Here is a 23,946-nt window from a genome sequence, read left to right as displayed (position 1 = left end):
CCACTATGCATACAGTGCAGCCAGCCAGGCTGGTCTGGTGATCCCTCTCTCTCTCTCACACTCGGTGACAGTCTCCTGGGCTGAGTCTCCTCCCCTCCCCCACACAAAGTCCCACCGTGGGTGCAGTGCAGCCAGGCTGGTCTGGTGATCTTCTCATCCCTCTCCTCACACTCGGTGTGCCAGTCTCCTGAGCAGGGCCGGGCCGAGGCATAGGCTGGAGAGGCTCCAGCCTCAGGGTGCAGTGTAGGAGGGGGCGCACAATTCATTCAGCTGTCATTCCTAATTGTGTTTGAAGCAGAAATAAATAAGAAAAGGGGATACATAGCAGTGACTGCAAGCCAGATAACTAGATATTAAGGTTTTGGGGACCTTGTGGGCCCTGTGGCCCTCTTAGTCTAATAGCAATCAGTGTGTGACAGCTGGGGTGGGAGGAATGGAGGGGCGCAATTTGGTGTCTCAGCCTTGGGTGCTGGAGGAGCTTGTCCCAGCTCTGCTCCTGAGCTCGCCTCTCCTCACTCCCCTTGGCTGAGTAAGTCTCCTCCCCCCTCCAAACACACAAAGAAAGAGCCCACCGTGCATGCAGCTGACTCTGGACTGTCTGCACTGGCAGCGTGGCAGCAGGCGACAGGTCCCGACCCGACCGGTGGCAGGCAGGTCAGAGCAGACCCTCAGACAGACTCACTTACAGTTTGTGGCTGCGTGCAGCAAGCGGCTTCCTCGGCTCTCCTCTCCCTCAGAGTCCACACAGAGCAGGCCAGGCGTCTTCAGCCAGGCCTCCGGACAGCGTGCAACGCTGATGCAGTGTGGTCGGAGGCGGAGCTTGTCACAAGATTGATGATGCTGCCTCTTCTTATAGGCCTCAGGACCGCACCGCACCGCTAGCGTGATTACGTCAGGAAAATCTAATTGGCGCAGGCCCGGCCGCTGGATAGGAGAGACTGGGGGCCCTTTGGTCATGTGACTGTGACGTCACATCTCTTAAAGGAGGCCCACCGAACTTTACGTCGGTAGTTCGGTGGGTCTGTCCGAGGCTGCCTGGCTTCATTCTTCTAGCTTCCCTTGTGCAACCTTTTAGCTCCTAAGCTAGACATCTCAGTAGGTAATTTACGTGTTTTTATATGGCACTTTATAACTTTCTAAACAGCACCTGTGCAGTGTTTGACTTATTTAAATGGTTCAAGTGAAGTTAGTCAGAGTAACCAAAATAACAGGTTAAAAGAGTGGTGGTGGGAAAATTGGTCAGTGATTTGGCCAATCATAACTGAAAGTGTGTACCAGGCTTAATTCTTTTATTTTGGTATTCAATATCTGTTGACCCTCGTACTACATGGAGGTGGCAAAATTGGTCAGGGATTGTCCAATCATAATTGAAAGTGTGTGCCTGGTTTTATGGAGATGTCTTTAATCTTTTGGCTGGTGAGTGTGTATGTGCTAATGTAACACCTCTGTAATGCTCAAACTGTAAAGAACTCTTCAAGACACCAAGTTCTTTTGATAAATATTTGTATTAAATAGTAAGAATACAAGTTCAGTAACAAAGCACATGAATAAACTTCTTTTTCAGTAAAGACACATTCCTCTCTATTTAACTAAACGTTGCACTTCGCCACACTATACAGTCTCAGTCCCTTGCTAAAGTTCATCTAAGTGCTCTATTTTTAGATATATCTTGAAGTGGTAAGATCCAAGAAGATGTATTAATTTTTCTTCACTTTAACTCAGAAGACAACTTCCATCACTCCATCCTTTCTGGAATAAAGTCTCTGTTTTCCTGTTAGTCGATCAAAGATTGTAATCCACAAGACAGTATCAAACCAAAAGAACTCCGATGTAAACAATATTTTTTATTAATTCTCACAGATTCACATGGCCTGATGTCAGCAGTTTAACCCCTTTGCCGTTCCAATTGTGTAGGCAAGGGGGCGGCGCAGCACTTTAAAAAAAATAAAAATAAAATTTAAATCATGTAGCGAGCCCAGGGCTCGCTACATGATAGCCGCTGACAAGCGGCATCCCCCTACCTAACCCGATAGCCGCCGGCGCTGTCTGAAAGCAGGAAATCCCGTTCAGAACGGGATTTCCTGCTGGGCTTCCCTCGTCGCCGTGGTGGGATGACATCACTGACGTCATCGATGTCGGGACATCAGAGGGAATCCCGATCCACCCCTCAGCGCTGCCTGGCACTGAATGGCCAGGCTGCGCAAGGGGTCTGGAGAGGGGGACGGAGCGGCGGGTAGCGGCGAATCGGCGGCGAGCGGCAGCGATCGTAATATGCACGCAGCTAGCAAAGTGCTAGCTGCGTGCAATAAAAAAGAAATTATGCAAATCGGCCCAGCGGGGCCTGAGAAATCCTCCTGCGCAGGTTACCCCGAGCTGAGCTCGGGATAACTGGCTAGGAGGTTAATGTATTTATTTTTCAGATAGACAATTTGTGAATTTCTTTATAACTTTCTGTGCTGGCTGTTCCCTCTATATAGTCAATCGATTGTGGACCACATATATTACAGTCTATAGCTCCAGCAGAATGAGTGTAGGTAGGCTTCATATACACATATATACATTTTATCCAGCTTCTGTACTCAGAGACATATAAACTCTTGGCTTGAGTTAGGAACAGTTCATACACAATTTTTCAGATATCTCACTGGCCTTCTTGGGTAAATCTGCCATGGTTTCCTTCTGTGATAGGTTTATATTTTTCTGTATGCTCCATCCTTATAGATGCAGTATCGGTGTACACAATCCATCATCTCTTCAGCTTTGCTTTTTGTCTCTCCCCGTCTCTATCCCAAGGCTCCTGTCAGCTCTATCACTGTGTGATCTTTAATATTTGCCTTCTGATTTCCTGAATCTGTCCTGTGTTCTCTTCTCCTTTCTTACTGCTTTACTTTTCTTTCTTTCTTTCTTTTTCTCTCTCTCTCTTTCTTTCTTTCTTTCTTTCTTTCTTTCTTTCTCTTTACCTGTCAGCTGCTACTTCTTCCATCTTATCTCAGCCTTTCACAGTGCCTCATATCTCACAGCTTCAGCATCTTCACAGCCATCAAAAAACTGTGACAACACAGCTTCAGCCGCCTCAGACCGGTATCTTCAATTGCCACTCCGCACTGAGCATGCTCAAAAAAAACCTGAGTCATCCGCATGCTCTGTTTCCTCCGCCTTGGGGCGGGTTCTCTTCTCCTCACAGCTCTGGTGCCGCCTCTTCTGCAGCTGGTGGCCATTTTGGATGCTGGCTATCCACTCTCTCTTGCCAGCAGCATTTTCCAGGCTGCACCTTCTGGCCAGGCACAATTGCTGTGTGTGTGTGAGCAGTGACACACACACAGGCTACACCAGCATCATGTTGGACGCCATGTTAACAAACAGTGGTGGCTCCAGGATTTTTTTTTTGGGGGGAGGGGGTGCTATGCAGGTGCTGGACCAACTTTGCGCGCCGCAGCAAAAAATGGGTGTGCGCGCACCGCGGCAAAAGAATGGGCATAGCCATGCCCGGATGAGGGCGGAGCTAACTGTAATTTAAAGTGAACCCAAGGTTGAGCGTGATATGGAGACTGCCATATTTATTTCCTTTTAAACAATACTAGTTGCCTGGCAGCTGATCTATTTGGTTGCAGTAGTGAACTGAATTACACCAGAAACAAACATGCAGCTAATCTTCTCAGTTCTGACAATATTGTGAGAAACCCCTGACCTGCTGCATGCTTTTTCAGGGTCTATGGTTGAAAGAATTAGAGGCAGAGGACTCAAAATTTTTCTCACCTCGGGTTCCCTTTAAAAGTGCAATGCAAAGACAGTGGGCCCAAGTTTTGGTGACCCTTTCCCCAGAAAATTAACATAATTGTGCAGGTTTTCTCAAGAATATACATGTAAAGTTAGCAGATTTGCCCAGAAAATACGTTCAATTATGTGGCAGATTTTCCCAGAAAATACGTTCAACCATGTGGCAGATTTGCCCAGAAAATATGTTCAACCATGTGGCAGATATGACCAGAAAATACGTTCAATCATGTCAGCAGATTTGCCCAGAAAATACGTTCAATAACATCGGCAGATTTGACCAGAAAATACGTTCAATAACATCGGCAGACTTGATCAGAAAACACTTCAATCATGTGTGGCAGACTTGATCAAAAAACACTTCAATCATGTGTGGCAGACTTGATCAGAAAACACTTCAATCATGTGTGGCAGACTTGATCAGAAAAAAACTTCAATCATGTGGCAGACTTGCCCAGAAAATACACCTGTTAATAAATAAAAAAAAACATTTACTCACCTGCAGAAGAGCTCCTGTCCCAGCCTCTGTCCGGCGCGCAGCTCCCACGATCCTCTGCCAGCCAGCAACTGAAACGCCCATGCTGAGAGCAGGGCTACAGGAAAATGGGCCCGGAGCTCTGCACTGCAGACTCAAAGTCTCCAGAGCAGGGCTTTAGACGCCATTTTACTGTAGCCCTGTTCTGCCGGAGCTGCGGGCTGCTGCTGCCGGTGAACTGACACGGCGTCTATTAGACGCCGAAAGTCAGTTCGCGCTGGGGGGTGCTTTAGGGGCGCTTGAAGAATTTTAGGAGGTGCGTCAGCACCCAAAGCACCCCCTGGCGCCGCCCCTGTTAACAAATGATCCTAGAATCTGTTTTTAAATTGGTCTGAAACTCAACATTTCTTCTTTGCTCGAAAAGATTCCTTACAGCCTCATATCTACTATCAACAATTGTAGCAAGAACAGCATTCAAACAGTTAAACGCAGCACTTTGTCCTGCCATGGAAAAGCCCCTTCAGCTTCGGATCCGATCCGAAGAGCAAATAACAGTAACTTTTATCTACATTCCTTAGTTTTACATTCCTCAGTTGTTACATTGTGCATATGCACAGTTCAGATGATCTCACTAGAAGATTTTAATTTATAATAAAAAAGCAGCTTGAATAAAATACAATAGCAGCTTTCAGAGCAGATAAACTGTACTTTGAGAACTTGTAAACAGACAATATTACTTGTGCACAAAAGCAAATAGAATAACTGTATGGGTAGTAAAAAGTAGGAAAAGACATTTCTTTTTTAATGTTAGGTCAGTGTTTCACACCACTTTACGGCCAAAACCCATTCATTTTAAGTAGAGCAAATAGTAGTCAATAAACATATAAATTGGTTTTTGTACAATAATATGGGGAATCAAATAGAGGGGATTTAAAAAAAAATAGGAATCGAGGAGATTTCCACTTCCTTTTCTGTATTCTGTGATAAGTCATTTCAAATGAGAGGTAAAGTCATTATTCAAAATGCCCTACGCATACCATTTATCTATATCAGTGTGAACTTACTTCTCCGTAGAACAGAATTGAGAACATATTGCAGCTCCTCTGGACTGACTCCCATGTCCTGTAATTCAAGATCATTATAATAAACAACAGGATTCTCAGTAATATAGTAAACTGTACAAAAGTACTAGATAAGATCCAACTATTTTGGTGAGATTCAGTTAGCAGCAAACGTTAGTGCAGGCAGTCACCTACTAGCAAACGACTCAAGTTACAATATTTCAGAGATGCAAACAAACATGCAAACAAACATGAAGTTGTCTTCAGATTTGTAGAAAGCTCTAGGCTGTACTTTTATTTCTATTATACACCACCCCTTGTCCTCTATTTCTATCTAGAAAACAAATTAAAAGCTCTTCTCCGGGCACAGATACATTTTTATCTGACAGCTCAATAAGGGTGCAAAACTGTGTGAAATGGGGGGGGGGGGGGGGCGCTAGCCCAGGGAGTAGCGGGGCATTTTCCCCTTGGGACACTCTCTTACAAATGGGGCTGTTTGGCCAAAGCAGGTAAATGGGAGTGAGGAGCACCTGGCAATTAGGCTCTGCTATAGGTTGCTATATAATTTGGACACCAGAGGTCCCTCTTATTGATTGGACAACAGTTTGGGGGAGGTGGAGCTGGGAAAGTTGAATTCTCAGAAACTGCACCTTAGAGAGGAAGCCATTCAGGAGTGATCACTAGGTGAGTGACAGTGTGGCCTAGCAGTCCTTATCAGAGCCCCTCAGTTTTAACCACTTCAGGATCACAGGCTTACACCCCCCTAGTGACCAGGCTATTTTTTTTACAATTTAGGGCTCTGCAGCTTTAAAAGCTTGCTGCAGAGCCATACAACTGTGCACAAGTGAATCCCCCCCCTTTTTCTGCCCACTGTCACAGGAGCCCTAGTGGTCAGACCGCAAATTGCCTTTCAATCGGTTTCAGCACACAGACAATGCAAGCTTTGGTCGCGATCTTTGCGCAGAAACCGACAGAAATTGGGCAGCAGCCCGACCAGAAGGGAGCCTGTGAGGTACGGTAATTACAACTTTACACACTATTTCAGGGTATAACTGCCACCACCTCTGTTTTCTGAGACAGAGGAACTCACCAACTGGTTATTTCTCGACCTGCAAATAAAAACAGTTAACACACTCTATTCTGTCCGGCTAATAACAATAGTAGCGTCTCTTCAGAAGTCTGAGTTCAGTTCCTGTGTATGCTGAATAATAGGGTAGCGGAACAGTGAATGACTTTGGTAAAGTCTTTTATTCACGGGCAATATAAATAATTAATATATACAGACAATTATTAAAATCAACAATTATTAAAACAGTAATAGCCAGTATAAAAAATAAGAGAAAGGGAGAAAAAATACTTAGTTCCAGGAAAGATGTCCTTTTTGTGGGAAGAATCATAAAGTCCTTGGTAAAATCCTTTGTTTCAGCTCAATTTAAAATCCAAGCAAAATGGTTTCAAGTTCCCCAAAGTTCTTTTTTTCAGAGCAAAATTCAAAGTTCAGCAAGATGGCCGCCAACCATGTGTCCTCTGGCTGGCAGCAGACCGTTCTCATATAGATGGAATGTGGAGGACTAAATTGCCCGGGCAGCTCATTCACTTTTAATGGAGCCGAGTTCAGAGGCGGGCTTCCAGAGTCGGCCCCCGGGCCGGATTATGGTAATCACATCTGGGCAGGGGCTTTCACCAGCCCCATAACCCTGACATGTTCTCTAGGCCGACCTACGCGGCCGGCACACAAATAATAATTACATATTATCGATCCCCAGAACCTACCGATTAATATGATACCTTAGATGCGGGTGTTAAGGCGTATGGTTACCGAGGGGCCCATAACTCCCTAACCGAGCGAGGTATGATTATGATTTGTATACCGAGACGTTGGTCCAATTTCAACGGATCCGAATACACTCCTCCCACCTCTGGGTGATGCTCGGTTTTCCTTTAATAAATATAAATCATAATTCACATGCTTTATCATTTTAACCCCTGGAGACAGTTTGTCTGGTGAGCAGGAGGAAGCCCCATTTGCTAGTCAATTCACATTGAGGTGTGAGCTGTGGGCTCACCCTGTCTTCCCCAAAGGCAGGACACTGGCCTTGTGGTTCTTAACTAGCATCTGAGTGAGATCAGCTAGGTCAAACTGAGTTTTACACCTCTGGCTAAATTAGCAAGTCACAGGGCCAGTTTCCATTAAAAGACTCTGCTAACTATCTCCTATGAAGACAGCAGAGACCCCCCAGGCTGGACTGCCTGGTATCCACAGACATGAGATTCTGATTTGGCAGCACAACGACAATCGAGGCAGGACCCCGATTGCAGTTGCGTTTTCATTTCTCACGCCTGTTCCGTGACACTCACCAACAGAGTTTTCTGTTGGTGGGCTCTGATGGCTCCTACGTTTCTTTATTTTTTTATTTATTTGTTTGTGTATTTTTTAAATAAATTTCCCTATTTTACTGTTATATTTATTCACCCCCCTCCCTCCCCCCGACAGCCTATGTGATACTCGCCGATCGCTCTCTGAGCCTCCCCAGGGGACAGCCAAGTGACACGGCTGTCCCCAGTACAGTGCTGCTGTAGTTTGCAGTGCTGTACAATGTAAATAGACAGACGTTTTGCAATCTAACAGTCTAATAGCGGCGATCACCGCTGTTAGACCAATGTCGGTGCGCGCAATCCCCTGCAAAACCCCACCCCAGGACTTGACCCCTTTCAGCATTAGGCGGTCCTGGGCTGCCACCCTCCCAACGCCTATCGGCATTAGGCGGTCGGGAGGGGGTTAAAGCACTCACAGGGTTACCCCAACCTTAGCCAGCAGTCACAAGTGGCCTCTCATTCATAGGTGACCTACTTGTGATCAAGTTGGTAAGGTGAATCATAGAATGTCTGCATTTGATCAATTATAGGTCAGTGTTGTTAGTATTCACTTTACGGGAACACCACCAGAGAATCCTATTTTGCATAGCCTGATGTCTAATCTCAGGTCAATCATATAATTGTACTTCAGTTTAGCAAATTCATTTTGACGAGAGTTTAAACTGACAAATCCAATCAATTGCAATATTGAAAGACAGTTAAACCAGTGTATAGTATCCCTGTGATCGATAACAAATGTAGATTCTAAACCCAGGCATCAGTTGTGTCGATTAAATCTTATAATTTTGAAGCAAATGCACTGACATTACAATTTTAAACCTATTAATTCACATCCAGAACTTTGAGTTTACTACCAGAACATCTTAATACTTACTTCACCTGCTATTTGCTCAAATAAGTTTCGGAACTGTTTTTCTTCTTCAGTCTCCTTATGTGGCGGATTTGGCTTTGGTGGCTGTATAATATTTGTAATATGTTAGCATTAACAAACAACTTTGCATTAAATACTGTACATCCTAACAGGGAAGTTTTATTTAATCTAGACATTAAAATGTTCACATATTATTTAAACATACATTTTAAAAATGTATGGCCAGTTTACACTTGCTTAAAAAAAATGTACTCGTTCGGGACGTTTTTTTAAGGTCCACTCAGCGTAGGGAGCGGATCCTAATGTTAAAAATTAGGATCTGCTTCCACTTGTTAAAAAAAACTGATCCGTTTGCCGCGTTTAGAGTTTGAACTTTGTACTTTTTCCGGACCGGCTGAGAAGATGTATGCAATGAAAGCCTATGAGAGAATGGACAGCGTCCAATTTGGATGCTGCTGAGTTCAGACTTCTCCCCTTGGTCCCGGGACACAGATCGGTGCCGAGCAGAAGCATTGGGATCTCCACTGTGCTGCAAAAGACCCATTTGACTCCTCTGCAACTGGAGAATTCTCATTGGTTCATGGTGGACCAATGAAAATTCCCCCTGTTGCTAGGGAAAATTGGACTATTGTCTCCTATGGGGAACCCCATGCCTCTACTGGCATCCGGGCTGTGTACCGGTAATTAAAGCAGACTGGCCTACGCAGAGTGGATGGCACAAATTATGCAAGCAGATGCAAAATGTACGGATCATTTACCATGCCCGTTTTGCATCTGCTAAAGTGTTAACAGGCCCTTAGGGTGGTCAATTGGAGAGATGTATAAGGAATCAAAGAGAAAGCTTATTCACCTCACTACCAAGAGTCACTTTAAATCTGCAGCATAATTGCTTCTCATTTGCAAACAAATAAAAAATTAAGCACATTTTCAATTGCTGTCACCCAAAATAAATGTTTGGGGTCATTTTGGGTGACAGTTTTGGAGTGATTGTCGTACAGATATACTGCTTTCCTAGCCAAGCAGCCTATTTTTTTCTTTGCAGAGGGGAAGATGTGTGGTAGGCACTTTGCTGCCCTAACTTAAAGAGGAACTCCAGCCTAAACAAACATACTGTCATTAAGTTACATTAGTTATGTTAATTAAAGTAGATAGGTAATATAATCTCTTACCTACCCTGTTTTAAAAGAACAGGCAAATGTTTGATTTCACGAGGGCAGCCATCTTTTTGGTTGAAAGGAGGTGACAGGGAGCATGAGACACAGTTCCAACTGTCCTGTGTGCTGATCACCCCTCCCAGTTGCTAGGCAATGTGAACAACAACATAGGAAACCCCATCATGCTTTGCACAGCATCAGTTTTCTTTGATAGGTGGAGCTTAGCTAAAAATGCAGCTAAAAATGATGCTTTGGTAAGAAAAACAAAGCTCTGATGCTGTGAAACTGTTAAAGAAACAACAAGCCTTTTCAGTTCTGCTGAGTAGATTTTTAGTCCGGAGGTTCACTTTAAGTAAAAGTTCTTTCAAGATCGTAAGAGATTGGTTGTTAGAGATCAAGCATGATGGACACTAACAATCACCCCCAGTCCTCAGTGATGTAAAACACTGCTTTTAGTAGCATGTGGAAAAAGTTGTAACATTTATTAGGCTGTAGTAATAATAATAATAATAATAATAATAACAAATGTATTGCTATCTTTGGTAGCATTGGAGATGAGACTCCAAAGACTGGGAATACTTTTGCATCATCTGTAAAAATGGCAACATTACTTTGCTAAGTCATTAATAAATATGTTGAAGAGAATTGAACATAGTTCTGAACCTTGCAGGACCATACTGCTAACAAACTGAGCATGAACCATTTTTACTACCACCTGTGTAGAAAGGGGCTCTTCACAGTGAGAATGGTAAAAATGTAAAATATCTTACCATTGCTGGGCAATCTGTAACTCTGGGTGTTTCAACTTAGTCCTACCCCACAGAGCCATATTAATCCATGCCATATACTGATGAGGATCAACCAATCCGAAATAGTCTGTATGCATGTTGTATTAGTTTGGCTCTCTGATGGCCCATACTCACGGGCAGCAAAAGTGGCCTGTCGCCAGCACACGTGAGCGTGTGGGCGACAGGCCGGCGACAGCTCCTCGCAAGGTCCCTCCGCATACACACGCGGAAGAGGGACCAGCGGCGCGACGGAAGCTGTCGCCGACGTTCCTCCTCCCCCCGCCGGAAGCTCCGCATACCTCAATGGAGGTTGCAGTCGCTAGTCCGCGTACTCACGCGGACTAGCGACAGTTGCGGCGGAGGTGCGGCGGCGACTGTCGCCAGGCGATTGAAACTTTCAATCGCCTGGCGACATCAGCGACGGGCGACAGTTCGGGGTGCGCGCCCGTGCGACGGCCCATACTCACGGGCGACCTGTTGCCGCAACACGCGCGCGCCGCGTGTTGCGGCGACAATTGTAGCCCATGAGTATGGGCCATAACATTATCAAGCTGACACATCATTGCATTCCAGTGGTTCTGAAGGGGTGTTTAGCTATCAGGGTCAAAAAATGGATGATCTGCATATTCAGCAGTAATATACTGTGGGACACTTCAAATGTTCATTGCAACCTGAATAATCACAAATGCCTTCTGTTTTAAGAAGGCACAATTCTCTTAATTAAAGAGTTGTTACAATGTAGAATATATAATTACAGGAAGTAGTTATGGCACATTCTATATCTGCTTTGAGAGCTGGTTCACACCACAAAAGCTTTTTAAACGCTAGAGATTTTAAAAGCTCTTGCTAATGCAATGCTATGGGGGATTTTTACAAAATCACATAGCTCCAGTGTGCACACACATAGGATAACATTAGCAGGAGCTTTTAAAATCACAAATCGCTCAGAAAAGCTCTTCTGGTGTGCACCAGCCCCGAAAGAGGACTTGGATGCTTTCCTAGCATTGAAAGACACCCATGGATATTATTAACAAGGTAATTCCTAGTGATGTTGATCCAGGGATCTTATCTGCCACCTGGCATCAGGAAGAATTTTTCCCCAAACCCTGTAATTTGTAAGGGTTTTTCATCTTTCTCTGGAACTAGAATATGAGCGGTTGCAGGACAGTGGATTTTTTTTGTCTTTTTTTAAATCAAACTAATTATGACTATGACTCATTTCCTGTTGCTATGACAAGAGCCAACAACACAGGAAGTAAGGGGGAATCTTCCTACTCAGGACCCAGACAAAAATAAAAACATGGTTTTTATTTAAACTAAAACTAACAAACAAACAACTTTTTGGTGGACAGTTAAACTTAAAAAGGGCAGAAAAAGATAAAAAAAAATAACTTACATCAGGTATGTCCACATTTATATCGCCTTCAACCTCCCTATAAAACAAGCTCTTATCACTTTGGATTCCAAAATGTTTCATATATTATATTTAGAAAATATTATAAGAACATTGCTGACATTTTTGCAAACATAAATGTCAAATAAAATATGTCAAAACAAAAAAATACAACATGTGAAAACAATCTATGTACCTCCTTCTGGTGTTGAGTGTATATAAGCTGTGTGTTCTAACATCTTGTCACCATACAGGAACTGAGTCTAAAGAAGGATTAGTAGCTGAAAGCTTACTCTTTTCCTTCTAAGTTAGCCAATAAATGGTATCATCCTGATACAAAACTTCTTGCTGTAAATGTCAAGTATAATACAAATTATGATGTTAATAGCATATAATATAGATTATATATTATATATATATATAATCATAAGTACAGTTGTTCTGACCATTTTATTTGTCAATGCCGCGTTTTGGGGCAGCACTCCTTTTTCAAGCTCTGCTACATGCAGCAGAGCTTGAAAAATGTGAAACGTCGCATTGAAGCTGTATGCCATTTGACAAATAAAAGAGCTTGAAGAATTTGATGGTGCCAGTCTATATCTTCTACATATGCCTTTCTCATGGTCAGAGCAACAGGACGTATGATTATATAATATATAATCTATATAAATAACAGACCTGTAAACTTAAAGAAATACCGAGGTGACATGATGTATGTATGTACGTACGTATGTACAGTGCCAAGCACACAAATAACTATGCTGTGTTCCTTTTTTTGTTCTCTGCCTGAAAGAGATAAACATCAGGTATGCAAATTAACTTTTTATCTCTGGGTCTGTACAGAGGACAAGAAGACATGAACTGCACATGGAGGACTTAAGATTTTACCATCTATTTAGAAAGGGTTTTTCACAGTGAGGGTGGTTATGATGTGGAATATCCTTCCAAATGAAATAATAATGGCAGATTCTAGGCTTGCATTTCAAAGGGATGCTTTCCTTAATTTGAAGGGCATCCACAGCTATGATTGCTAGATGTTGGGAGGTGATACCTTGATCTAACATGAGTTTCTTCCTTTGTGGCTCTCTGGATTGAGTTAAAGTGAGGCTTAAAAAGTTGAACTAAGTATTTTTGTAAACTTTATGATAGTGACCCAAAACTGTCTTTTTCATAACCAGGTACAAAGCATCATCAGCAGACAGCTGTTTCATTTTAATTATGTTCTGTCCCTCCTAGTGTTGTCTGATGCATTTCTAGAACATGTCACACTAACTGATGGGGAAATATAATACAGCCATGTTATGTACTGTAAACACCATTTGACGTTAGGTCCCATGAGCTCTTGCAGACTATGACCTGTTGCTCTCCAATGTCCCCAGTGACAAATACTATCACTTTTTCAACCTCTTCTTTTTGACCCATTTGTTTAATCAGTACTGCTTTTAAGTCATGCATTATCATTGTACTTACTCAATGTCTGCTTTCTTTTCTGAAAATATTCTAAGGCAAAAATCTGCTTCTTGGTGAGGTTCAAATGTTGTAGGAACAAGCATGTAGTCCCCAGGTGGAAGCTTGAATCGTTGGGAGATCTCCCTCAAATTAATATAGGTTTTGCTTCTTGCTTTAGATGGATTGAACTTAAAAAAATCTTTTGTTGCCTGAGACTGACCTGGAGGGCACTGCAAAGCATGAGTACAGGATGTTAGCATCAAAATATTACTGCATTTTCATAAATTTACAAAAATCTTAACATGCATCTGTAAAGGGTACCTGAGCAGTATACATCTAAAAGGGGCATCTGGTAAAATGGGCATGAGGAAAGGCTGGTAAAATAATATCAGTAATTTTACAGATGTTCTACTACTGCCATTCCCCGATAAAATATTGGTAATTATACAAATATTCTACTATCCCCCACTGTAACCTAATAATCACATTAACCCTCCACTATCTACGCATAACACAAACCTCCCCCACCTACTCCTCACCTAACCTATATATATGCCACAAACTGCCCATGCAGCTGTTAAGTTGCTAATTAGAGGGGTCGTAAAGCCGCCATTTACCCAAGCAGCTCTAAAGATGCTAATTACAGTGGCTACAGGGCTTTACAGCTGTAATTAACCCAAGGGCTCTTTTCCACTATGAAATGCGATCGCAATCACGTTTCAATTTTCACCATGCGATTGCGATTGAGCTACTATACTCATTATAGTCCAGCTCAATCGCATACAAAATGCGGCAGGACGACGATTGCGCTTTGACCAAAATCGCATCGCAATCGGATCGCACTAATGGAAATTGCTGCTGCAGTTTCCATTAGTTTAATGTACCTTGCGATTTGCGATCAGAAGCAAATCGCAAATCGCAGGCTAGTGGAAAAAGGCCCTAAAGCAGCTCAAATCAGCCAGCTGGAGTACAGCTACAGTGGCGCACTCCTACACCCAAATTACAACCTTCACAGCACCTCCTCTTGATGAGGGGACTGTTAATAAAACTTAACTTTTAATAAAGATTTATAAGATCCACCATCTAACTGCTTTCACATTAAATACATTCTCTGTAAAGTTACTAATGAGCTAGGGCTACATTATAAGTACATAGAGTGAGCATAGATCACACCCCTTCAGCTCAAATAACTATAAAGTATATTACACAATACCCCCCACCAGTAATAAACCCAACATCTTTCACTTCTAAAATGACGTTTTTTCAAGGCAAAACATAAAGTGCTATAAGTGCATTAGTGCTAGGGTGCAAAATACAAAATAGTAATAAAATAACAGAGAGCTAGTGAGCGTGTCCGCTCATGACAGCAGTCAAAAGGCTCACCTGGCATGCCACCATAGCCGCTAATTACATTGCAGCCTATGGAGGCAGCCAAATTACCAAGTGCAGCATGCACCTATTTTATCTGAATAACCCTAAAGTTACAGAGAAAACCCCCAAAAACATACCCAACTGTCCACAAAGATGTATTAATCTTAATGTGCTTCGCCTGCATTACCTCTGGTGGTGTATGAAGCAGGTATACTGTCTAGAACTTTTCTTTTGTACGCTGTTTATATTCACTTAACATCCTTATTGCTAATAGACTTTACCTTGCTCAATCTTGGCTTTAGTTGGGCTTTAATCTTACCACTCGTATGTCCCGCATAGCGGGGCATTGCAAATTTACCGTTCCTGTCGTATGTCCCGCTATGCGGGCCATTATTTCAGCGGCGGTTTGCAGGCAGATCCGGCCCCCAGCAAAGCCCGATCTCTCTCCCCATATTTAGTGGGCATGTAAGACTACATGCCCACACAGGTGGTACCCCCCTCCCCTAAACAGGAAGTGCACGATCAGCGCTGGCAGGAAGTGGCAGAATCAATTCTGCAATTTTGTTGCTGATTGTAGCTGCTTCTCTGCAGGGTGTTTTTTGCAGTTTCCTGGCAGATTAATTCTTCCAGAATCCTTGCAGATCCCTTGCAGGTTCTTTCTTGCAGATCCCTTGCAGGTTCTTTCTTGCAGATTCCTGGCAGATCCCTTGCAGGTTCCAGGTTATTTATTGAAGATTCCTTGCAGATTCCTTACAGAGTGGAGCAATGGCATCCTCTGCAGCAGGTAAAAGAAAAATGACAGTGGCTGAGGTGGCACAGCGGATTATGGAGGACAGCAGCACAGAATCAGATGTGCAGGATTCTGGTGATGACAGTGACTGTGATTATTGCTACAGTGATGACACTGATATTGATGAGGCTGATGAAAGTGAGGAAGCTGCTGAAAGTAGGGAGGGTGATGGTGATCACAGAAAATGGGCAAGCTTCTCTCCTACCAGTGACTGCTTGCTGCATAATTTTCCCTTTACTGTGTGTAATGCAGGGGTACAACTGCCTGCAGCTAATGTTCCAGAAACTGTCAGTGGGTTTTTAGAGCTTTTTTTTACACCGGCCCTATTACAAGAAATTATAAATGAAACAAATGATTATGCAAAAAGGAAGTTAGAAAATAAACCTCCTTCACCCAGATCCATCCGGAGGAGCTGGACTGATGTTACTATGCAGGAAATAAAGGCATACTTTGGAGTAATTCTTAGGATGGCACTTCAAGAAAGGGGATCTATCCAGGATTTTCTCTCAACTCGGTGGATCAATTACACCCCCTTTTTTGGAGATATTTTTTCTCGCAAGCGATTTAGTCAGATCCATTGGATGCTACATGTTTCTCCACCCATCAGTGGTCCTGAAGGCCCTCAAACTAGGGGTTGGAAGGCCAGAAACATGACTGAGCATATGAAAGAAAGATGCAGAAGTCTGTTTATACCCCATAGGAATGTAGTGATTGATGAAAGCACAATTAGTTTCAAAGAAAGATCAAAGTACAAGATGTACAATCCTCAGAAGCCAAGCAAGTGGGGCCTACGAGTGTTTTCTATGGCTGATTGTGAGACTGGATACCTCTTTGCGTTTGAACCGTATTATGGATCTGCAACTGCGGAAAGATTGCCAAGGCCAGACTTGCCATTTGCAGCCGGCATTGTCCTTCATCTTTGTACAAATCTGAAACAAGCCACTCCGGGACATGGATACCATTTATTTACAGATCGATTTTACACCAGCACAAGAGTTACTAAAAGAAAAAAAATCACATAACTGGAGCGGTCATGCCCAATCGTAAAGGTTTACCAAGTGAAATAAATAAATTGAAACTGAAGAGTTGTGAAGTTCGTGCTTGGAAACTTGACAGTGAAGAGATGGTATTGGCATGGAAGGATAAGCGTATTATACACATGCTTAGCACTTTCTACCCTGCTACTACAACAACACAGCAGAGAAGAATGAAAGATAGAGTGACTGAAAATGTTGAGAAGCCCACAGCAGTCGTAGAATATACTAAACACATGGGTTGACTGATTTGATCATTATACCAGTAGTTACTTTTTCAACAGGAAGTCACTGAAGTGGTGGAGGAAGACCTATTTTTTGGTTGTTGGAGCTGGCAGTAGTGAATAGCTTCATAATTTACAACCAGTTGCATCCACATGAACCAAAGGATCATATCAGCTACCACAAGAACCTAATTCTTGAGTTGGTTCGCGAACAACCAGCCTCTAGGCCTCAGCGGAGATATGGCCGCCCTTCTTCATTGAACGTGGAGGAGCAACTAAATGGTATCCAGCATTTTATTGCGAATAATCCCGATCGAAACACCAAAGATTGCACAGTGTGCAGTGACAGGAAGACACCAGGTGGCAGGCGAAAAACCACCTATTATTGCGAAACTTGCTCACACAGGCCAGGATTACACGCAGGAAATTGCTTTAAAGTGTACCATACTTTGGCCAACTTCTCTGCTACCAGCCGATAGAAGACTCCAAACTGTCCAAATAAGGTATGAAATTCAACATTATGTGTTCTTTAAAATAAGATATACCATGTTACTGTGTTATGTTCCATGTAAGAATGGGAGAGAGAGTAAGAGGGAGAGTGCATTTCTGTAAAAAAAACCCTCAGAGTAGAAATGACTCCCTTTAGGAAAAAACTCCGAGTGGAAAGAGTTAAAGAGAACCCGAAGTGAGAGACATGGCAACCTCTATATCTCGCTCACCTCGGGTTCCTTTTAAAGTTAGGTTTTAAATAGAAAAATGTTATTGTATGTCCCCGAAACTGAACAATATACAGTGATCCCTATTTTTAAACATCGAACTAATGAGTGATTGTTTACAGTGACACTGGAATGAAAAAAACTTATGATATAATTAATTGTATGTGTACTACGGATAATTAATAGAACATTGGTAGAAAAGAAAGGAGTCTCATATTTTTATTTTCAGTTATATAGCTTTTTTTCATAACATTGCATCATTCTCGAATATTTTCAGTTTACAAACTAATCTCTGCATTTTAAACAATGAAACAGAGCAGAGCTAATGACCCTTTGAAATTCACTGCAGTAAAATCTTATATGAAGTTGTCTTTCAATGTTTCTTTGAAGTATAAGTACTTCAAAAAATAGCACTCCTCTCTGACTAATTTAGTAGGAGAGCTCACAGAAGCTCTTTTGCATAGAAAACAAGTGAAGTTTCCTAACTCTTCCTGTACTGGAAACAATATGAGACATATATTTGCTGCTAATGCTATATTTCTTAGCACTTTGTACTACACATACAAGTTATTATATCATAAGTTTATTTTCATTTCAGATTCCCTTTAACTAATACACTTAACTATGTTTAATTGCGGCTTAGCCAAGAGGGCAGTGAAGCATTGCTCCCAGAAGCATCTGTAACTGGTAACTAATTTATTGAGAGAAAGTAAGCATTGATGGATGAAATACTGATGTTAACACAGGGCTACAGGACAACTCAAGCACATTGCTTGGGTCTAAAGATATTTGGCGTGCGCCACTGATCTTTTTTTAGGTGCCCAGAATATCGGCCTTCAGACCTCCAACGGCAGAGCAGCAAGCGAGCGAAACTATTTACCTACGCCGGACGCTCGATCTCCAGAGTCTACAGATATCCTCTCCTCCTAAGGTCTGAGAATAAATACTAGGGGCAGAAGCGCTAGTTACAGAAGGTGTGTCTGGCCTAGGGGGGGGGGGGGGGTCAGGGTATGTGAATAGTTTTAACTTTTTCCGCTGTGCTACTCTCCCATGAAGGAGAAGGAGGCTGCAGCACTATGGATCCAAGCAGAGGCTGTGTAGAAGTGTTTGTGAGCTCATAGAGGGTGAAATACATCTGTCTGACTTTCACATGGGTAAGCTGTGTCTTTTGAACTCTGGTTATCATCTCACTCCTGCTTTCTTATCACTCTGTGAACCTCCTTGGTTGCCTTTCTTTTTTTATGGTAATAAGTTCTATAGTTTGCATAACACAGTTTGGATTACGGGTGCGTTTTCAGTTTGCACCTTGGCGTTTTTATTGTTTATCTGTAATAGGATTTGGTTTCCCTACTAATTAGATGACTGGTAAATTCTATGCATCTATGTAATTCTATGTATCTCATGCACAGGCACTTTTATTAACCAAGCCATTTTGGGGTCATTCTATACTGTATCTATTAATTCACTGCCAACATCTATCTAATAACTTTATGGAAATCATTTGTACAAAAATATGAAAAGTTTCTCCCGCACAGTTATTGAAACGGACAATGCAATATCATGATGTGTAAACTCTTGATGTATATACTCTTGGTATATAAAGTAATTGATAGTGACTTATAGGTCAAATCCCGTAACTACCATTTAAATGAAGCAAAGTGTCCATTATTATGATATCAAATGTAAATAAACATTGACATTGTGCAATGTGGCAGAAATACCAGCAATGAAGGATGGTGGGTGGAGGGTAATTAGAGAAGCCGACACCCGTTTTGCACCATGCTAAGCTTTAGCTTTGGAAGAAGTGCAGTACGGTGTGAAACGGCCGTTAAGCTTCCCAAGGCCACCCACTGTCCTTCCTTGCCAGTATGTCTGCCACTTTGCACAATGTCATTGTTTATTCACATCTCATAATAAAGGAAACTTAGATCTAAGCCTACTATATAATGCATTGTAGGAGCTTCCAATCCTGTCCAGAAGCAGTTAGTGTGTACAGAAAAGTGAAGACATTCCGTAATTTACACTTTGTCCTGCAGTCATTGCTCTAAATGCTTCCCTACTGGTGTGTGATCCTAGCATCAGCTTCTGGCCACCCAGCCCAGCAGCAAGCTATGCCTGCAAGCCCCGCACACAAGCCAGGAAAGTTTACCTTGCTATGTTTAGGGGACATTGCCTGTTTATGTGATATGCTGCTGCCTTTTAATGCTTTTTTCCCTTGTATTAAAGCTGAGGAGGCTTCATCCAACGTTTTGCTGAGCAAGCCTTCTCACACCACTGCTAAGTTTATGTACATTTGGCTCCACCTGTGGCCCGCCCACATTTTTTACTTGGTCACTCCCATTTTTAATCGCAGCAAGGAGTGCCTAAGGATGCACCAGATCTTTTAGGATCCTAGCAGCACCCCCTGGGAATACTTTGGTTTTGCAGGCCTGAAAATAAAAATCTGATTATCTCACCTCGGCAGAGTGGCGTGGAGCCAACAGCAGCTTCACCCATCATACACACTCTTCCCACCCACGACTGCCTGACAGTGCAGCCGCCTATAGTACATCACCCCACTCAGGCTAGGTGGAAAATATACCCAAGAGAGCAGCACCATCTGATGAACACTGGGAACGTGTTGTATATGACAATGTATTGTTAACCTGATGCCTGATGTTCACTGCTGTCTCTCTCTGTGTACTCTTCCTGAGCTATTTGTACTGTGCCAAAAACAATTCGGGGCATGACCCTTCATGCTTGGCGAAATAAACTTGATTCTGATTCTGATGACAACTACACAGACTTGTACAGTATTGTCAAGATCGCTCCCTCTGTCCAGCACATTGGTTTAGGCTCCTTTCCTCTTCAATAGACCTAAGATACAGGAATTATTGCAGCCAGTTAGCAGCCTCCTGGAGTGCCTCATACAGTTACCATATTTTTCGGACTATAAGACGCACTTTTTCTTCCCCAAAAGTGGGGAGAAAAAGTTACTGCGTCTTATAGTCCAAATGTAACAATATACCTGTCCGGGCACTGTGTCAGCAGCAGAGTTATGCGGCGGTGTTCCATTGCAGCTTAGAAGGAGCTGCTGCAATGATCTGTAATGCCTGTGTCCATTTTCCAGCTTGTCCCCCGAGCGGCGGCAGTGCGATCTGAGTGAACAAATCCCTGGGTGGCATAGCAGCATCCCACTGTGCAATGTGTACAATCCTCCATTCTAAACAGCAGCCACCTAAATTCCACAAATGGCCACTTTTGTTTAAAATGGAGGATTGTACACACTGTACGATATTTGTAGATGCAAAAAACTACAGGTAACTGATCAATGAAAGGCAATGAATAGAATATTTTTGTAATAAACTGCACAAAAGCTAACCGGATAAATGGCATATCCTATAGTGAGCATATCAGCTCCCACTTTTCTCATCTTCCGCCTGTTCTTTTGTATCAGCGCTGCGATGAAAGTGCACTCACTGTGGCCATCATCTTTCTCTTTGAGGCTCAGCTTAATCTGGGGATTGGTCCAAAATGTGTCTTGAAAGGAAAACAACATATTAATTAAAAGCTCTTAAAAGACACACTCACAGTAATGAAAACTACTAGAACAACAGATTTAACCTCCTTAGCGGTATGGACGAGCTCAGCTTGTCCATTACCGCCGGGGGGTGCCACTCAGGCCCTGCTGGTAGAGTTGAGCTGAAATTTTCGTAATTTCGCATTACTATAATTACGCATGCGAAATTTGCGATTACGATGCGAAATTAGCGTAGCGAAATTGCCATTAAAATCGTAATTGAAAATACCGTAAGCGTAATTTTCAACACGAAATTTCGCGTTTCGTTCATGCCGTAATTTCGCATTAAACGCTACCGTAATTTCGCATTAAACCGTAACGCTCCGTATAATATAAAAAAGCCGCCGACTTTAAGGGTTAATAGCAAAGCCCCCTTAAATGCTAAGAGCCTCAAATTTGGAGAATATATTAAGGAGATCAGGAGGAATAAGAGGAAAATTTTTTTTTCAAAAAGACCTTATAGTTTTTGAGAAAATCGCTGTTAAAGTTTCAAAGTAAAAATGTATACATTTAAAAACCCGCCGACTTTAACGGTTAATAGCAAAGCCTGCTTAAAGTTTAGGAACACCAAATTCCCAGGGTATATTAAGGGGATCAGTGGGAATAAGAGGAAAAATTTTTTTTTCAAAAAGACCTTATAGTTTTTGAGAAAATCGATTTTTAAGTTTCAAGGGCGAAAATGTCTTTTAAATGCAGAAAATGTCAGTTTTTTTTGCACAGGTAACAATAGTGTATTATTTTCATAGATTCCCCCAAGTGGGAAGAGTTTTACTTACTTCGTTCTGAGTGTGGGAAATATAAAAAAAAAACGACGTGGGGTCCCCCCTCCCAGACCTCTTTAACCCCTTGTCCCCCATGCAGGCTGGGATAGCCAGAATGCGGAGCACCGGCCGCGTGGGGCTCCGCACCCTGACTATACCAGCCCGCATGGTCCATGGATTGGGGGGTCTCGGAAGGGGAGGGGCAGCCAAGCTTTCCCCTCCCCCTCCGAGCCCTTGTCCAATCCAAGGACAAGGGGCTCTTCTCCACCTCCGATGGGCGGTGGAGGTGGAGGCGCGATTTCCTGGAGGGGGGGGGTTCATGGTGGAATCTGGGAGTCCCCTTTAAAAAGGGGTCCCCCAGATGCCCACCCCCCCTCCCAGGAGAAATGAGTATAGAGGTACTTGTACCCCTTACCCATTTCCTTTAAGAGTTAAAAGTAAATAAACACACAGACACTTAGAAAAAGTATTTTAATTGAACAAAAAACATAACCACGAAAAAAGTCCTTTAATATTCTTAATTAACCATTAATACTTACCTGTCCCTTTAAAAGCCAGTTCCCACGCAATATCCTCGGAAATATACTAATCAGTTACAATGTAACAAAGTTGTTACAATGTAACAACTTTGTTACTTTGTAACACCACCGCACCCGACGTCACTCGCCGCCACCGCCGCACCCGCACGGACCCGACAGAGCTCTGAGCTATATAGCTCAGAGCTCCCTAAGCATCTTTGTATTTGGGCTCCAAGGAGCCCCATTGGTCCTTAGCAGACCAATGGGGTTCCTTTAAATCAGAAGGAACCCCATTGGTCTGTTAAGGACCAATGGGGCTCCTTGGAGCCCAAATACAAAGATGCTAAGAGAGCTCTGAGCTATATAGCTCAGAGCTCTGTCGGGTGCGTGCGGGACGCTAAGTCCCCGCCGCCTCCCGCTGCCTTCCCCGCCTCTCCCACATGTCACCCACATGTCACCCACATGTGGGTGACAGATGTGGGCGGGGTGGACAGCGGGAGCCGGCGGGGACTTAGCGTCCCGCACGCACCCGACAGAGCTCTGAGCTATATAGCTCAGAGCTCTCTTAGCATCTTTGTATTTGGGCTCCAAGGAGCCCCATTGGTCCTTAGCAGACCAATGGGGTTCCTTCTGATTTAAAGGAACCCCATTGGTCTGCTAAGGACTAATGGGGCTCCTTGGAGCCCAAATACAAAGATGCTTAGGGAGCTCTGAGCTATATAGCTCAGAGCTCTGTCGGGTCTGTGCGGGTGCGGCGGTGGCGGCGAGTGACGTCGGGTGCGGTGGTGTTACAAAGTAACAAAGTTGTTACATTGTAACAACTTTGTTACATTGTAACTGATTAGTATATTTCCGAGGATATTGCGTGGGAACTGGCTTTTAAAGGGACAGGTAAGTATTAATGGTTAATTAAGAATATTAAAGGACTTTTTTCGTGGTTATGTTTTTTGTTCAATTAAAATACTTTTTCTAAGTGTCTGTGTGTTTATTTACTTTTAACTCTTAAAGGAAATGGGTAAGGGGTACAAGTACCTCTATACTCATTTCTCCTGGGAGGGGGGGTGGGCATCTGGGGGACCCCTTTTTAAAGGGGACTCCCAGATTCCACCATGAACCCCCCCCCCAGGAAATCGCGCCTCCACCTCCACCGCCCATCGGAGGTGGAGAAGAGCCCCTTGTCCTTGGATTGGACAAGGGCTCGGAGGGGGAGGGGAAAGCTTGGCTGCCCCTCCCCTTCCGAGACCCCCCAATCCATGGACCATGCGGGCTGGTATAGTCAGGGTGCGGAGCCCCATGCGGCCGGTGCTCCGTATTCTGGCTATCCCAGCCTGCATGGGGGACAAGGGGTTAAAGAGGTCTGGGAGGGGGGACCCCACGTCGTTTTTTTTTATATTTCCCACACTCAGAACGAAGTAAGTAAAACACTTCCCACTTGGGGGAATCTATGAAAATAATACACTATTGTTACCTGTGCAAAAAAAAACTGACATTTTCCGCATTTAAAAGACATTTTCGCCCTTGAAACTTAAAAATCGATTTTCTCAAAAACTATAAGGTCTTTTTGAAAAAAAATTTTTTTCCTCTTATTCCCACTGATCCCCTTAATATACCCTGGGAATTTGGTGTTCCTAA

At 43.1% G+C, this 23,946-nt stretch overlaps 1 protein-coding gene across 1 annotated transcript in view; it reads right to left on the bottom strand.

Annotated features, from left to right (window-relative positions):
• Window positions 1–23,946, bottom strand: part of CAPN9 (calpain 9) — a 150,124-nt gene that overhangs the window by 34,070 nt on the left and 92,108 nt on the right. Inside the window, exons 10-14 of the mRNA XM_068279531.1 lie at window positions 20,838–20,995; window positions 13,363–13,571; window positions 11,896–11,932; window positions 8,561–8,641; window positions 5,314–5,371 (exon numbers count right to left, since the gene is read on the bottom strand). Of these exons, the coding sequence (XP_068135632.1) occupies window positions 5,314–5,371; window positions 8,561–8,641; window positions 11,896–11,932; window positions 13,363–13,571; window positions 20,838–20,995 (543 nt within the window). The remainder of the gene's footprint in view (window positions 1–5,313; window positions 5,372–8,560; window positions 8,642–11,895; window positions 11,933–13,362; window positions 13,572–20,837; window positions 20,996–23,946) is intronic.

This window comes from Hyperolius riggenbachi, chromosome 4 (genome assembly GCF_040937935.1).
Source record: "Hyperolius riggenbachi isolate aHypRig1 chromosome 4, aHypRig1.pri, whole genome shotgun sequence".
Classification (NCBI taxonomy): domain Eukaryota; kingdom Metazoa; phylum Chordata; class Amphibia; order Anura; family Hyperoliidae; genus Hyperolius; species Hyperolius riggenbachi.
Note: the sequence above shows the minus strand (reverse complement) of the source record. Positions and strands in the feature narration are given on the sequence as shown.